We start from the raw sequence: 15,571 nt of genomic DNA, 5'->3' as shown, positions 1-15,571 counted from the left end.
AAAGATAATTATACAAAAAAAAAATGATTATATACAATTTATTAAGGAATAAATTACCTTGCCGTTTGATTTTTTTCTTCTTCTTCTTCTTTTCCTTTAAATGAAGAAATAAAATACCATTTAAGATATTTGTAGTAATCCATCTATAAATTTTTGTAGTAATTAATATAAGAAAATAACATCGAGAATAATACAAACGTACCGATAAAAAATATATGTATGAAAACAAACCTACTAAAACCGGAAATAAACGTACTAGTAAACAACATTGAAGAACAAAAGTAAATGTATCAATCAACGATATGTATAATATTAATCGTACCCATATGATACTAAATGGTACAATCCATAATGTATACAAAAACAATCGTAATAAAATCGTGAAAAAAAACCTATCAATCAACGAGAACAAAACTAAACGTACCAATCAACGATATGTACACCAAAAAAATTAAAAATAAACATACCAATCAATACAGAACGAATATATGATAACCAACAATAAGTGTCACATCCCGGCCCGGGCGAGACCACTTCCCGGGCCCGCTCCACCACCGTAGCACGATATTGTCCGTTTTGGGCCCCGACCACGCCCTCACGGTTTTGTTTCTGGGAACTCACACGAGAACTTTCCAATGGGTCACCCATCCTGGGAGTGCTCTCGTGCGCTACTCGCTTAACTTCAGAGTTCCCATGGAACCCGAAGCCAGCGAGCTCCCAAAAGGCCTCGTGCTAGGTAGGAATGGGAATATACATATAAGGATCACTCCCCTGGGCGATGTGGGATGTCACAATAAGCGTACCATTATCACTAATCAACAATATGTACAAATTCAAATGTACACAAAAAAATTATCTAACAAAAACTATACTAAATAATAAACAAACAAAAAAAAAAATCTAAGCGTCCATCATTTGAATTTCAGGATAAAAAAAATGTTTTGAAAGAATGGATAAATATGTTGAGCGAAAAAACCCAAAATTATCTTCTAAAATAGAGTCCACAACTCCTAAAATACATGAATAATAAAAATGGCCGGAGAAAAAAAAAATTCTCTCAACTAATTAAAAGGACAAATTTAGAAATCAATATGTAAAATTTTAATTTAAAAAAAATACAATTATTATTTTTTAATTTAAAAAATAAGAAATACTGATGTGGCATATTGATCAAAATTCTAAAAGGCATGGATGTTTAATAAAAGAAATTCAAATTTTGAGCGTTTAAATCTAATTAACTCTATTATTTATTTCCCTCCTCTCATTCTTTCCTTTTTCCGCTTAAAAGGACCCTTTTTTTTTTTTTTTTGTTGGGGAATTTGAGTCATGATACTGGGTGTGGTGGTTAAGGAGGATTACAAGAACAACGTCATACCAAACCCTAATAATGGTGGTCAATAGCTTAGGACATGGCAGATCCTTATATTTTTAAGATTAGGAGGACGTTTAAGGGTGAGACTTTTGGACCTCTTCTCAGCTAAAATTCTAGCTTCGCCACTGCAGCTTTTATCAAATTCGTTCATTATCTTTTATAGTTTGATGATTAATAATAAAATATTTGTGCAGAGGTGATGTTTACATGGTGATTTGTAATAGTAACGTTCTGATCATAAGTATGAAATTTCGTAAATTGGTCATAAAGTATTTTGAGGAGGACTCCTCCTCATCCTTTAAGGAGCCAAGTGTATTCCTTTGCACTTTACAAAGGGGTAGCTCCAAGTTTCCCCCAAGTGAGAGATCCTCAATAACAATATAATATAGGACAATATCCCCTAGTGATGATGCACATATCCTTTAATTTGCAAATAATGTATTTTAACCATATAAACTCAACGATCTGAATCATTCAGTTTCTTTTTTAATTATTTAAGATCACTCCTACAAACAATCGTTAATTCGAATAAAAAATCGTTTAATCATTCAACTATATCGAATAAATAAACGGTTTATTATGAATATATTACTTGGTAGTTGGTACCCACACCATTGAATTGTTTTATCAATGACTAAATGATCTCTTATTCAAATAAATTTTTGTAGTTAGGGGAATTGCAAGTATTATCCTGTAATATAAAAGAAGACGTACCTCTCATGTGTAAAGCAAGGAGCATGGACTTGAACTAAAGTGGAGATATTGCATTCATAATTTGATGGACCATAGCCATGTCAGTTTCAGACTTTCTGTTGCATCAAACGCCAGGAACATAACAAGAGAGATTTTACGATGTCCAAGTACAGATTCTAAGTAAAACATGGTGTGATTTAGACACGCAACTTAATTAGCGTTAATCTTGCGTATTTGAAATCTTCCCAATGTCCATTTGTGTTCTCCATTAACATCAAATAATTAATAATTTTAAAGTCTCATTTACCCAATTCATAATTAGACGCACAAATTAATTTCCCACCAACAAGAGAAGACGATACAATTAGGAAAAATCCATAACCTTTTCAACTCTGTTAATATCTGGTGTGGGAGTCATTGATTTCTAGCTGGCATGTTATTTTATTTTTACCTTTTTCCTATTTAGTTTAGAATTGCTTGCTCTTGCTAGCTTAATTTTAATTAATTACTATTATTTGTTTTCTTCTTGTTGAATTTCCTTGTTGGAGCACCGCGGTAACCAAGTTGTTAGAGACAGGTTGGTGGATGGACGCCAAATTATCTGCCAAAGATCTTGCCTCTTGGAGATACTTATTTAGAGAACGACCACCCTTAGTGTTAAAGTTTGGATTTTTGGGAGAGATTATGATGCAAGATTGAAACAAAACAAAAGTAATTTGGCTAGAATTTCAGTGAGCAAAGCATTGCTGCTGCACTGCTATTTCATTTATACATTCATCATCATCGGACAAACATTCTTATCTGCAAAAATTGCGTAAGGTACACTTCTTTGAAGGCAACAGCTGGATGTGTCAATCTCCGCCCGTCACATGTTCTAATCTTAGCCTTACATCTGTTCTAATTCACTGGGACTCTACCTACTACACTTCATCTAAAAACTAGACATTACACTTTAAACAAAACTAGCCGTTACACAAACTTAAACACTTTGGTCTTGACTTCGAAATCTCAAGGCTGCAAAATAGCTTACATTCCAACACTCCCCTTTAAGCTGATTCCAGACTTGACACCAAGTAGCCCTCTGAGATATGTCAATCTCTCTTTAAGCAATGGTTTGGTGAAGATATTGGCCGCTTGATCCTCAGTTTTGAAGTAAAGCAATTGAATCACATTCAGCTGCAAAGTGTCCCTGATGAAATGATATTCCTCTTGATGTGCCTTGTTCTATGATAGAATATAGGATTCTTAGTCATTACAACTGCTGACATGTTGTCACACATCAGTGGTGTAGCTTCCAATTAAACTTTACTAAAGTCTTTTAGTACAAATCTAAGCCAAAAGACCTAAGATGTTGCTTCTGCAGCAATCACATAATTAGCTTCTGCAGTTGATAATGCAACAATTTGTTGCTTGACAAAAGCCCATGAAAACACACATGATCCAAAGGTGAAGGCATGCCCTGAGGTGCTTTTTGGATCATCCTCACTACCCCCTAGTCACTATCACATAAACAAACAAGATAGTGAATTCCATGATCAATTGTGCCTTAAACATATATGATGACCCTTTTTGCAGTTCCCAAATGAGTTTTTGTTGGAAAATACATGAACGTTGAGAGTAGACTTGGTGCATACATGATAACAGGTCAAAGATAGGAGACTACCAACAATACTCCTATATAGATTTTGATCCACAACTTCAGTTCCATCATCTTGACATAGTTTTGCATTTGACACAAGTGGAGTGCAACACTGGTTTGTAATCCATCAGTCCAAATTTCTCCAACAAGGTCTTGGCATACTTCATTTGATGAATGAAGATTCCACTGTCATTCTGCACTACTCCTATACTAAGGAAATGATCTAATATGCCCAAGTCTGTCATGTCATATTGCTTCATCATATCATTTTTGAACTCATTGAGCATTTTTCACAATTGCCAATGAACACCACATCATCCATATAAATGGACACTATGAACATATCAAAATTGCCTTGTTTCTTGGTAACAAGGTAGCCTTACTTGAGCTTATTTGGAACCCATTCTTAGTGAAATAGGAATCAATTTCACCATACCATGTGCTCTTAATGCTTGCTTCACACTTAAGGCCTTCTTCAACCTATACACCTTGTCTTCTGCATTTAACATCCAAGTGGAACAACTTCTAATCCTTTTGAGCTGCCAACATTATCATGGGTCTAATTTTGTCCAAACTTGTCACTGGGGAAAGATTTCATTAAAATCAACTCCAGGTTGCTGTGAGTACTCTTTGGCAACAAGTCTTGCTTTGTTCTTCTTCATAGACCAATCCAAGTTGAGTTTGCATAAGTGAAATATCCAATTCAAACTCCTCACTTTGATATGAATTGAACTTGGAGTAGATTCGTGTGATCCTGCCAATTGAGAACGTTATGTGGCACTTTGACATCTTTTAAAATTTTTCTCTCCACTCGATATGTCAAATTTTAAACATAAAATAAAAATTCATATTTATTTTCTTTTAATTGTAATGAAAGAAAATGAATTAAAAGGTAAAAAAAAAAAAAAAAATTAAACATTGTATTGGTAATGAAAAGAAATTAAAAGGTAAGGCTTTAAACCAGTAAAAAAAATTAATAAAAAGCATTTAATAATTAATTAATTATTTTTTTGAAGCTGCTATCAAATTTGGCAACAAGGGGGAGAGATGTTATTTCATGTCATGACATATCAGATTTGGCTTCTTGGTTGGAAAACATTTCTGTTGTCTTTTTTTTTACCATTATTGATTATTTGGAAATTTTGACATTTCCTTTAGGAGAAAAACTTGTGTGGGGCTTAGCATGCCACTGGAATTTGCTAAGTGGCACTACAATCCACTCAAAAATCACCACGTGACAAGTCTTAAATATAATTTTTTTTCTCATTCTTTTATATTTAAAATTCTCATAATTATTTTTTTTCACTAATTAATATGCATCAATTTAATGGCTTATATTTTATTTGTCCCTCCCCCCTCCCCCCCCCCCCCCCCCTTCTCTTTTTTCCCAAATATTCCTTCCAGTTTATGTTGTAGGGCATGCCTGCCTTCTTTAACTTCCCAAACAATCTCATTGTGTAATATTATTTGATTTATCTCTTCGAATATGCTCTTTACGAAGACTGAACCCTTTCCTCATAGCATAAGCATTGCGTACTTGAAAGGCTTCAATGTCAGAATTCACCACCACATCTTCTTAAAACTCCATTGTCTCATCAACAACCTACCAATTGAAAAAAAAGAAAGAAAGACTACCACATTAATAAAATACTCATAGTAAAGAACGGAAAAAACTATTGTATAAATATGTGGGTAATTCGTATCAACATAGTAACCATAACATTGATTAACATTTGAGCCCAAATATTAGATTAACATGTTAACGAAAACAAATAAAAAATTAGGCTAACCCTAATACACCTATAGATATGGGTTATTCATGTCAAGTTCACATGATCAAATCAAGTATTGTATAAATAACGAAAAAATTTAAAGATTATTGATTGATTTCCATGACAAAAGTTGGAGAAAGTGTTTAGGGTACATAATTTTTTCAGAAGAACAATGAGAGAAAAAAGTCGGAGAGACAAAGAAGTGGGAGAGAGAAGAAATTGAAAGAGTCCTGCAACATAAATTGGAGGGAATATTTGGGATGGATAACCGTATCTTGCCACCAATTGTCCTTTTTTTTTAAAAAAAAAAGAAAGAAAACAAAAAAAAAATCCATTAGATTGATGTATATTAATTAGTGAGAAATATAATTATGAGAATCCTAAATATAAAAGAATGGGAAAAAAAATTACATTTAAGACTTGTCACGTGGCGATTTTTTAGTGGATTGTAGTGCCACTTAGCAAAGTCCAGTGGTAAGCCAAGCCCCACACAAGTTTTTCTCCTCCTTTAGAGATCTCTAATTTTGTTTATGAATGTTATTGTGTAAATCTAGATGTAGATTCAAATAGGATTTGGGTATCTAATACTCTATGACTTGTTTTCATTTTTTGATAGGAACTCTTATTTTTTTGTTCAAAAAAAAAGGAGAAACTCGATATAAGTCTAATTTTTTGAGTCAATAGTAGTAATAATCCAGTTTATTAAAATAAGCTCAATTCCTTAAATTTAGATATTTTATTATTAATAATTATCTCTTCAATGATAAGATTTATTATAAAAATCAAATTTTTTCGTAATTATCTCTTTGATTATTATTATTATTATTTATTGTTTAGTTATTTCTTGTTTAAACCTCATTTATTAATTTTTAAATCAACCTATGTTATTTATATTTATCTACTTATATGACTGACTCTTTTTTATAATCAACCTATCATAGATTAATGTGTCTTGTTTGTAGGTATATTATGTTTTTTCTACCTTTTAGTTAGGTTTCATATCTTATTTATTGGTATAATATACATTCATGTCTTTTAGAAGATTTTAATTGATTTTTAATATTTTAAAAAAAATATAAAAAGAGCATAAAAAAAAAATGTAATTAGATAACTGTACTCACTCCTAAAAACCATCTATGTTTTTAGACCTAGATCTAAAAGCCCCTAAAAAAAAAACTTTATGACTTGTAGTACGTGTGAGGCAAGTATAAATAAAGACATAAATTCTTTTTCTTTGTTACATTCGTGACCCTATCCCATTATCTTCTTTTTTTTTTTTTTTTTTTTTTTTTTCGACAAACAATAATGCTAGTGGATTAAATTATTAAAATATTAAAGAGAAAGGGATTGATTGTGATCCAACCCCCACCAAAATACATAAACATTAGAATATGTTATAACCACTGTAGTAAAGCGCCATTTACACCTTATCTCATTATCTCAAGATATGTTGACTCTCGTTTCTATTTCTTTTAACCGGTGTTTATGTTTTCTTCAACTTCTTTCGTTTTACTGTGAAATATTAATTATTATTGTGAAATTGATTGACGTGGAGAACTCCAAAAGACGTACGACTAAAAACCCTTTCGGTTTCTTCTCATAAACCTTACGAGGTACTCTTTCTCCCATTTACAATGCACGAAGCCATGACTATCTCTTTCTAGATCTCAAGCCCTCAGGCCTCCTTACTTATCAAGCTTTGAAGTTGAAAATTTGATATTCCAAAACTAGCTAGAAAGAATCTCAAAGTCTTGGATCGTTTTGTGGTGTGGACTGTGGAGGGTGAGGGCTGCGGAGCTTGTTGTTTGAAATTGAAAAGGTTAATCTTTTTTCTGTGATGATTACTTGGTTTACCGATATGTTAGTTTTGATTAGCATTAAGATTCATTTCATCAATCTTAGTATTTTATTTATTCGATTATTATATTTTGGTAAATTATTTCAATGTTCGTCCCTTCATCTCACATGTTATTTTTGTTTTGGGATGTTCTCTGGTGTGATGAATTGTACGTTTTTATTTGTATGGAAGGCCGGGTTTTATAGGGAAAATGTAATGGCTGGAGGACAATGAAACTTGGGAAATGAGGGTAATATTGCAAAGGAATTCAGTAATTAAATTTGAATAAATCACTTATAATTAATACACATCTAGTCTCAAAAGCATATGGTAGTTTTAAGAAAAATGTTATATACTATCCCCCTCTAAGAAATTTTAAATCTTTCTTGGTAATGTATTTAGAGGGATTTGTTAAACAGTGTTAGCTGATTTATATGTATCGCTATTCCAACAGATTCAAATGATCAACAAAGCCAAGTTTCATATGCATTTGATTCTTTATGTTTTTTTTTTTTTGTTGGCTTATATATATCATCATTTTTCTAGTTCACATTTACTTTAAAAACTATGCTAAGTGGCACATAAGCTTTTGTTGATTTGTTGCAATTGATGGAGAAGATTGACATTTTATAACAACAGGTTATGAACACACGGAGTCTTGCAAGCAGCAAGATTGCAACATTATTCGATCTGGTCACTCTTAAGAATGAAAGTTTGAATATGCAGGCGATAATATAGCTTCTTAATTAGACCACCGCTACTAGCCCAAATTGGCAAAGCCATGAGTGTGAAGTAGGCCTGGCAAACGGGTCGTGTCTGTCATGTTCGTGTCGTTTTTGTGTAACACCTGTTATCTTAACGGGTCGTGTCGTGTCACACCCGTTATGACCCGTTAAGAAAAAAAAATTTTTTTTTTTTAATTTTCACATATCATACATTGCCACATAAATATTACTTCAAAACATTAAAACATTTGTCGTTTAAGTACTATATCTACATTCGAAAATAAGAGCCTAATAAAAAATAATACATACACTACTAATCTATTACAAATATTAAATGTGCAAGGATATGCAAAATGAAAGAGTTTTTGTTTTCAAGATTGTAAGGCTTTCTCAAAAGTTTACACCTCTATTTACAAAAGCTTCAATTTACATCGATCATCATGAAATTGTATTGAAACTTTGGCTTCATCTATTGCCTTGAAGAGTTATGTTGAAGATGTTTTCAGTAGTGTTTTCCACGTCAGAACTCACTTCCGCATAAACTAAGTATAGAAAAACCAAACATTAAAAATCATTCAAATTATGAGAAGTTTACCAAAATAATTACGAAAAGAAATAAAATAATAATACTATACCATATAAAAATATATTAAAATAACCGTTAAATCGTGATTTTTCGTATATAACCGTCGAAAAGCTTTGTTCCATTCCTTGATCTCTGAATGTTTGTTTTTTGTGATTTTTTGTTGATGTGATCTCTAAGCATATACAAACAAGTTTGACGGTTTGGATCGTTGAAATTAGTTTTGGAGAATTTGTATCCCAACCAAATGATAGATTGACTAACACTTAGAGTCTATTTATACTTTCATTAAGTACAACATAAGATTTTGTGGTATCCACTTGTGTAAATATTTTAAATTGAAGATCGAATTCATTCATTGTATTCATATAGGGTCAAGGAGTGTACCTGTAAAAAATCATCAAAATCGGAGTTAAAAAAACCGTTAAATCATGATTTTTCGTTTATAACCGTCAAAAAGTTTTGTCCCGTTACTTGATCTTTTAATGTTTGTTTTTTGTGATTTTTTGTTGATGTGATCTCCAAGCATATACAAACAAGTTTGACGGTTTGGATCGTTGAAATTAGTTTTGGAGAATTTGTATCCCAACAAAATGATAGATTGACTAACACTTAGAGTCTATTTATACTTTCATTAAGTACAACATAAGATTTTGTGGTATCCACTTGTGTAAATATTTTAAATTGAAGATCGAATTCATTCATTGTATTCATATAGGGTCAAGGAGTGTACCTGTAAAAAATCATCAAAATCGGAGTTAAAAAAACCGTTAAATCATGATTTTTCGTTTATAACCGTCGAAAAGTTTTGTCCCGTTACTTGATCTTTTAATGTTTGTTTTTTGTGATTTTTTGTTGATGTGATCTCCAAGCATATACAAACAAGTTTGACGGTTTGGATCGTTGAAATTAGTTTTGGAGAATTCGTATCCCAACAAAACGATAGATTAACTAACACTTAGAATTTATTTATACTTTCACTAAGTACAACATAAGATTTTGTGGTATCCACTTGTATAAATATTTTAAATTGAAGATCGAATTCATTCATTGTATTCATATAGGGTCAAGGAGTGTACCTGTAAAAAATCATCAAAATCAGAGTTAAAATAACCGTTAGATCGTGATTTTTCGTTTATAACCGTCGAAAAGCTTTGTCCCGTTACTTGATCTCCGAATGTTTGTTTTTTGTGATTTTTTGTTAATGTGATCTCCAAGCATATACAAACAAGTTTGACAGTTTGGATCGTTGAAATTAGTTTTGGAGAATTCGTATCCCAACAAAACGATAGATTAACTAACACTTAGAATTTATTTATACTTTCACTAAGTACAACATAAGATTTTGTGGTATCCACTTGTATAAATATTTTAAATTGAAGATCGAATTCATTCATTGTATTCATATAGGGTCAAGGAGTGTACCTGTAAAAAATCATCAAAATCAGAGTTAAAATAACCGTTAGATCGTGATTTTTCGTTTATAACCGTCGAAAAGCTTTGTCCCGTTACTTGATCTCCGAATGTTTTCTTCATCATTCGGGACTTGCTTGAGAGCTTTAGAGTTTCAAGGCTTCAAGGTTTTGGTGTGATGTGAATTCCCTTCTTTCTTTCTCTTCTTCCTTCCTCCCAAAATGAATGTCTTGGCTTCCTATTTATAGAATTCCAAAACTTGATTTTTGGATTTAAATAATCAGATGAAATAAATCATTTCTGCCAGGTAATGACACGTGTCCTATTTGATGACTTTTCCAATTTATTTCGATTTTTCGTTGAGTCAACTGCTACATGTAAAATTTATGTAACACATGAGCGTTGAAATTTTAATTATTGGTCAACATTCATTTCACCGAAATTTCGATGTCCACAAATGCCCTCACTTCAAGGCGCGTCGTAGACATGTGCTTGTCACGTGTAGAAGATGCGTTTTGAAGTCCCTTAATGTAGATGTCAACCCAAGGGCCGTCGGGGCTTGATCTTGAGTCGGCGGAAGTTCTTCAAGGGCCATCGAGGCTGGATCTTGAGTTCGACTGGAAGATTTTCTGGTTTCCCCCAATCGTTGATTTTCCACAGGCTTAACCTTGAACTGGGCTGGAGATTTCTTCAAGGGCCATCGAGGCTTGATCTTGAGTTCGACTGGAAGATTTTCTGGTTTCCTCCAATCGTTGATTTTCCTTTGTGCTACTCTTGAACTGGGCAGCAGGATTCTTTTGGTCTCCCTCGAAGGTCTGAGCTTACTCCTTTTATCTCTTTCTTTGTTCAATCTCTCCAATTCGTATTGAAGAGGGTTAGAGGATAGCTCAGCATATGCAGTTGTTGCTTGTCTCCACATGCCTCAATGTATCATTTTCACTTGCCTTACTTGCTCCCCTTTGCAGAAGTGGTCCCTTCTCTGGAAGTGTATCAACCGTTGAAGATGACTACTCGAGAGCAATGCTAGGTAAGCAACCAGGGAATAGCTTCCAGGCAGTCGGCTCCAGATCGAAAGACTGACTCCAAGTGCCGGCTGATTGCTTCTTTCACTTTGCCATGCGAGTAAGAACAAGGACAAAGAAAAGGACAGGGAAAAAGCATGATATGAGATACTTTTGCTTTTGACCTTGATGATATGAGATACCTTTGCTTTTGAAGAGGCGGTGAATGAATCAGCACATGCTTCAATCTATCGTTTCCTCCTGGGTCATCTATACTCCAGGCATCTGGTATCATCTTTGGGGAAGAAGAAAAAAAATTGAGTATTTCGAAAGGCTTTGCTGGAGTGCGCCCTCAGAGGTGAGGAAGAGTTGGGCATTTTCTTCAGGTCTGCCTTGCCATAAGAGATGAAGGTCGACATATATAGGGATTTCTTAATAGTAAGTGGTGGTACTGTTCTTTTACCCTTGTCGATAAACGTCTCTTCGATATCTGGATGACGCCTCTTCGATTTCTGAACGACGCCTCTTCGATTTCTGAACGAGCGCCATTTTTGACAAAGTTGCAAGCGTTTTCTGAAAAGCAGAGAAAGCGTCGCCGAACTTTGCGCTTGTCGGCTAAAGACGTGTAGTTGCGATGATGACCTCCACGTGTTTTTGACTTTGTCAGATATCTTTTGACAAAGTTGAACGCGTTTTCTGAAAAGCCGCGAACACGTCGCCGAACTTCACGCAGGAAAATCCGGATTTTTGAATCGGTGGTCGTGTCGCTTGGCTTTTTATAGAGGTATCGATCACCTCCAACATGCACACTTTGAAGACTGCCCATTTGTGAAAATCGTCTCCGGCCCTTTGAAATTTAACTCCATCCACCCCTTCTCTTTGAACACTTTTGAAAAATGGCAAACCCATCGAACCTTAGCTTAGAATTGAGTCTCAGCAGTGATACGGGCGCGCCGCGTCAAGGTAACGTATGGCGCCCTTGTTTCTTATCTTCTAACGGTCCTCTTACAGGTGAAGACTCCGTGATGCAGGACGCCACAACAGCTACAATAGTAGCTAGGAACCTCCTCACTCCAAAAGATAGTAGGCTGCTGTCAGGACGGTCCGATGAGTTGGCCGTTCAAGAGTCCCTCGCTCTTAGTGTTCAGTGTGCGAGCTCTGTGTCCAACATGGGCCAACGCCTGCTTGCTCGGTCCCGTCAGGTGGAATCTTTGATGGCAGAGATGGAAAATCTTAAGCAGGAAATCAAACAGCTTAAGTACGAGAATAGAAGTTTGCACGTGCTTGCAAATAACTATTCGTCGGGCATGAAGAGGAAGCTTGATGAGCTGCAAGAATCTGAAGGTCGGATTCAAAGTGACCGTCAAAGGTTTGCGGCTTATCTCCAGAGGCACCTTTTTCCTGGGTCATCCAGCGTTTCACCAAGTATTGAGGCCTGGAATGCTCTAGCTCCGATGTCTTCCGCTCCGATGCCTCTTGCTCCGATACCTTCTGCTCCAATGCCTCCCGCTCCGAGAGTTTTGCCAAGTAATGGGGCTTCACGTGAACATCCTTTGTGAAAGCTCCATTTTTTTTTTTTTTTTTTTTTGTACGGACTTGTAATTTCTTGGAGATTAATGGACATGCTTTATTTTATTCAGTGTATTGTGCTAAATACAGATAAAACATATACATCACCGTCCATCATCATTCCTTTTCATTTTATTTTATTATTTATTTTTTTTTTTTTTACTTTTCTTTGCTTTCGGTGGCACTGATCCACCATTCATTTATATATATATATATATATATATATATATATTTCAGATGGTGCCAGAAGCACCACCATTGTTTTTTTTCTTTATTATATATATATTTTTCTTTTTGCACATGGTTCCAAAAGCACCATCATTGTTTTTATTATATATATATATATATATATATATTTTTTTTTTTTTTTGTGCATGGTGCTGTCCACCCAGATTCCATCATTTTTTTTTTCTTTTATATGGTGATCTGCAAGGCTGAGTTTATGGGTGAAAACCCAGGCTGAGTCCGAGAGAAGACGGAGGAGATCTTTGGGTGTGAGTTGACAAACTTTGATTTTGTCAATCACATTCAAAGGCAGCAGCAGAGGCAAGCAGACGTGAGTTGACAAACTTTGGTTTTGTTAATCACACTCAAAGGCAGCAGCCATGGCGGAGGTCGATGATCGAAGGGAGGCTAAAGAGCTGAGAACGCCATCCGTGAGTCCAATGACTGCGGCCTACTCCCTCTTCTCAGCCAACAACAGCAGAAGGGAGTCCCCAGGGATCTAAGACGTGGCAAACCGACACCAACCCAAGTCACAACCTTCAAGTCAAGTAACCGAGCTTGAAGATGGAAAGGATGAATCCTCATGTGCAACATCAACAACCTCTACAAGGTCTTCGACCTTCGAAGCACATAAACTGCGCAAGCCTTGCACAGCCACTACACACCCGTTGTACTGCCTATCGTCGATGTTGAGCTTGAAGTGGAGGAGTTGCAGCAAACGGTGGCGATCCTCGTCGGTCTCGCGGCGCCGGTGGTGATCATGAACTGTTGTTGGCGAGAGGAGAAGGTGACTTGAGAAGCGAAAGGTGACGGGATCCATGCTGTGGACAATGAAGGACTTGAAGTAGATGTCGAAGATGCTGAGCATGTAAACGGCATAGAGAACTACGTCAAGCACTACCAGCCATTTCTCTTTCCTCTTTAACCATGTCCGTCGTCCTTTCCGCACGCTTGCTCTGTCGTGGACAATGAATCGTGCTGGAGTTGTAACTGATTGCGCAATTTGAGCTGCACAGGTGGAAAGGGACTACACCTGCAGTAGAGATAGAAGTGGTGGGGACACATCTAGATCCGCAGCAGCTTCGTTTTAACGTAACGGCGATGATCGGCCGGCTCGAAAGCCAAGAACAATTGTCCCGAGACCATTGGTGCTCCGCCTGAGATTTGCCAGTTCCTAACCACATTATGTAGTTCGTCATCTTTGACCTGAAGTGTCTCCTTCATAATTGCAAAATCATCCATTGGACCATCAGTTGGCTTATTGGTTATCACTCCCAAAGCATTTCTCAAAGAAAATGTGCATTGCTGCTTCGATTTCCTTAGAACTCTCCGAAGCAGTTGAATTGGCAGCAGCAACTACTGCTGCAACCGTTCCTAGTTTTGCAGAGCCATTGCCACTCAAGGAATTCACAGCTTCTTTATAGGCCTTTAGAACCAATTGTGTTGCTTGTAGTGTTGCTACCCAAGCTCTAGCTGCCCCAGGAGTCTGTGCGCAAAGGAAGTAGTCCTTTTTCTGCGGGGTCCCAATATAGAAACAGCAACCGTCATACTTTTGCAACCCATGGAAGTTCACGGGAGATAGGGTAATTGTGCTATTCGCATCAAATGGAATGGTTCCCTTGACAGTCGGCTCATTTCTCCTAATCTTGTATTCCATTCTCCCTGTTGTCGGGTCTAAGATCACCCACCGCTCGTTCCATTTTCTCAGAGTCTCGGATCGCTTGAGAAGTGGACTCTGCAACAAGTTCCGATCGGAACCCGATGCGAGCTGGCGCTTGATCTTCTCCAAGCTGTTCTCAGCGTCCGCAGCTCTCGGAAAGGCGCCATTGGTGGTGGCCATGGAATTGGGTGGATCGAGACGATCGAAAGCCTGAGAATTTTGGGGATTTTTTTTTTTTGAAGGTGGTCTGAATCAGACAGTCCCTGATCAATTGGGTAGAAGCAGATAGATAAATCAACGCTGATTTTCATGTCTTCAAGCAGCCACACTGTGAAGCACAACGATCTCGACAGTGAGGCCAGGCCCAAATCCGAAGGAATGTAGTATGCAGTGTTACTCGAAGAAGCTCTTCTCTCATGGGGTTGGCTGGAAATTGCTTTCCCTGCTCCGTCAAAGTTTGCACTCAAATTCCTTGCAGAATGCAAGTTCAAATCAATCTTGATTCTCTTAAAGTTGTCATTTTTGGCTCTTTGCTCCTTGAAAGTTGCTTGTAAGGTCGCTATTTCCTTTTCCAGATGTGTCCTTTCCTTCAACAACGAACTTTCCTGCTCTTTAAACTCAGCATATGTCTTCTTTCTCCTTGCCCTCTTGGCGGCATTGGTGGTGCTGGTGGATTCATATGTACCATTACCCTTGGATCTGGGGCAGCTGGACTCTTCAAAGCCGTCGGCGGTGGCGGATAGAGAGCCGGTACCGCCGCTCCATGAAAGCGGAGTCGTGGGGCTGCATCTAGTGGTGGAATCGGCGCCGTTCTTGCCGCTGTTCCTCTGGTGTGAGACGCCGCCGTCGAATCTGGAACCGGACGACGCCGCTTTGGAGCGTGGCATCCTTACACTCCACCTGAGCGTCAAAAGAGACTGCGACATCGGAGACGAAGACCGCAGCGAAGACGACGGCCCCGCCGCCTGCACCTGCTTGAGCCGCAGCAGTAGCTCGACCACGAGCACATCATCGGTCATCGCCGCCCTCGTCCAATCGTCTTGAACCACCATCTCTGAAGGTACAAACCCAGAGTTCTTGAG

At 36.7% G+C, this 15,571-nt stretch overlaps 1 protein-coding gene and 1 pseudogene across 1 annotated transcript; both read right to left on the bottom strand.

Moving 5' to 3' along the window:
* Nucleotides 1-13,373: 13,373 nt before the first annotated feature.
* LOC137743038 (uncharacterized) lies at nt 13,374-14,716 on the bottom strand (annotated as a pseudogene).
* Nucleotides 14,717-14,741: 25 nt separating this feature from the next.
* Nucleotides 14,742-15,541, bottom strand: LOC137743037 (uncharacterized). The gene is made up of 2 exons (XM_068482958.1): nt 14,887-15,541; nt 14,742-14,752 (listed from the first exon to the last, which is right to left on the bottom strand). Exons 1-2 carry the CDS (start codon nt 15,539-15,541, stop codon nt 14,742-14,744), a joined length of 666 nt encoding a protein of 221 aa, XP_068339059.1.
* Between the last annotated feature and the right edge of the window lie 30 nt (nt 15,542-15,571).

The sequence above is a fragment of the Pyrus communis genome, chromosome 8, assembly GCF_963583255.1.
Source record: "Pyrus communis chromosome 8, drPyrComm1.1, whole genome shotgun sequence".
In the NCBI taxonomy this organism is placed as follows: Eukaryota; Viridiplantae; Streptophyta; class Magnoliopsida; order Rosales; family Rosaceae; genus Pyrus; species Pyrus communis.
The sequence above is the reverse complement of the archived record's forward strand: the minus strand, read 5'-3'. Positions and strand labels throughout refer to the sequence as shown.

Excerpts from the sequence above, each read along its gene's own strand:
- LOC137743037 (XM_068482958.1), bottom strand. The coding sequence starts at position 15,541 with ATGGTGGTTCAAGACGATTGGACGAGGGCGGCGATGACCGATGATGTG.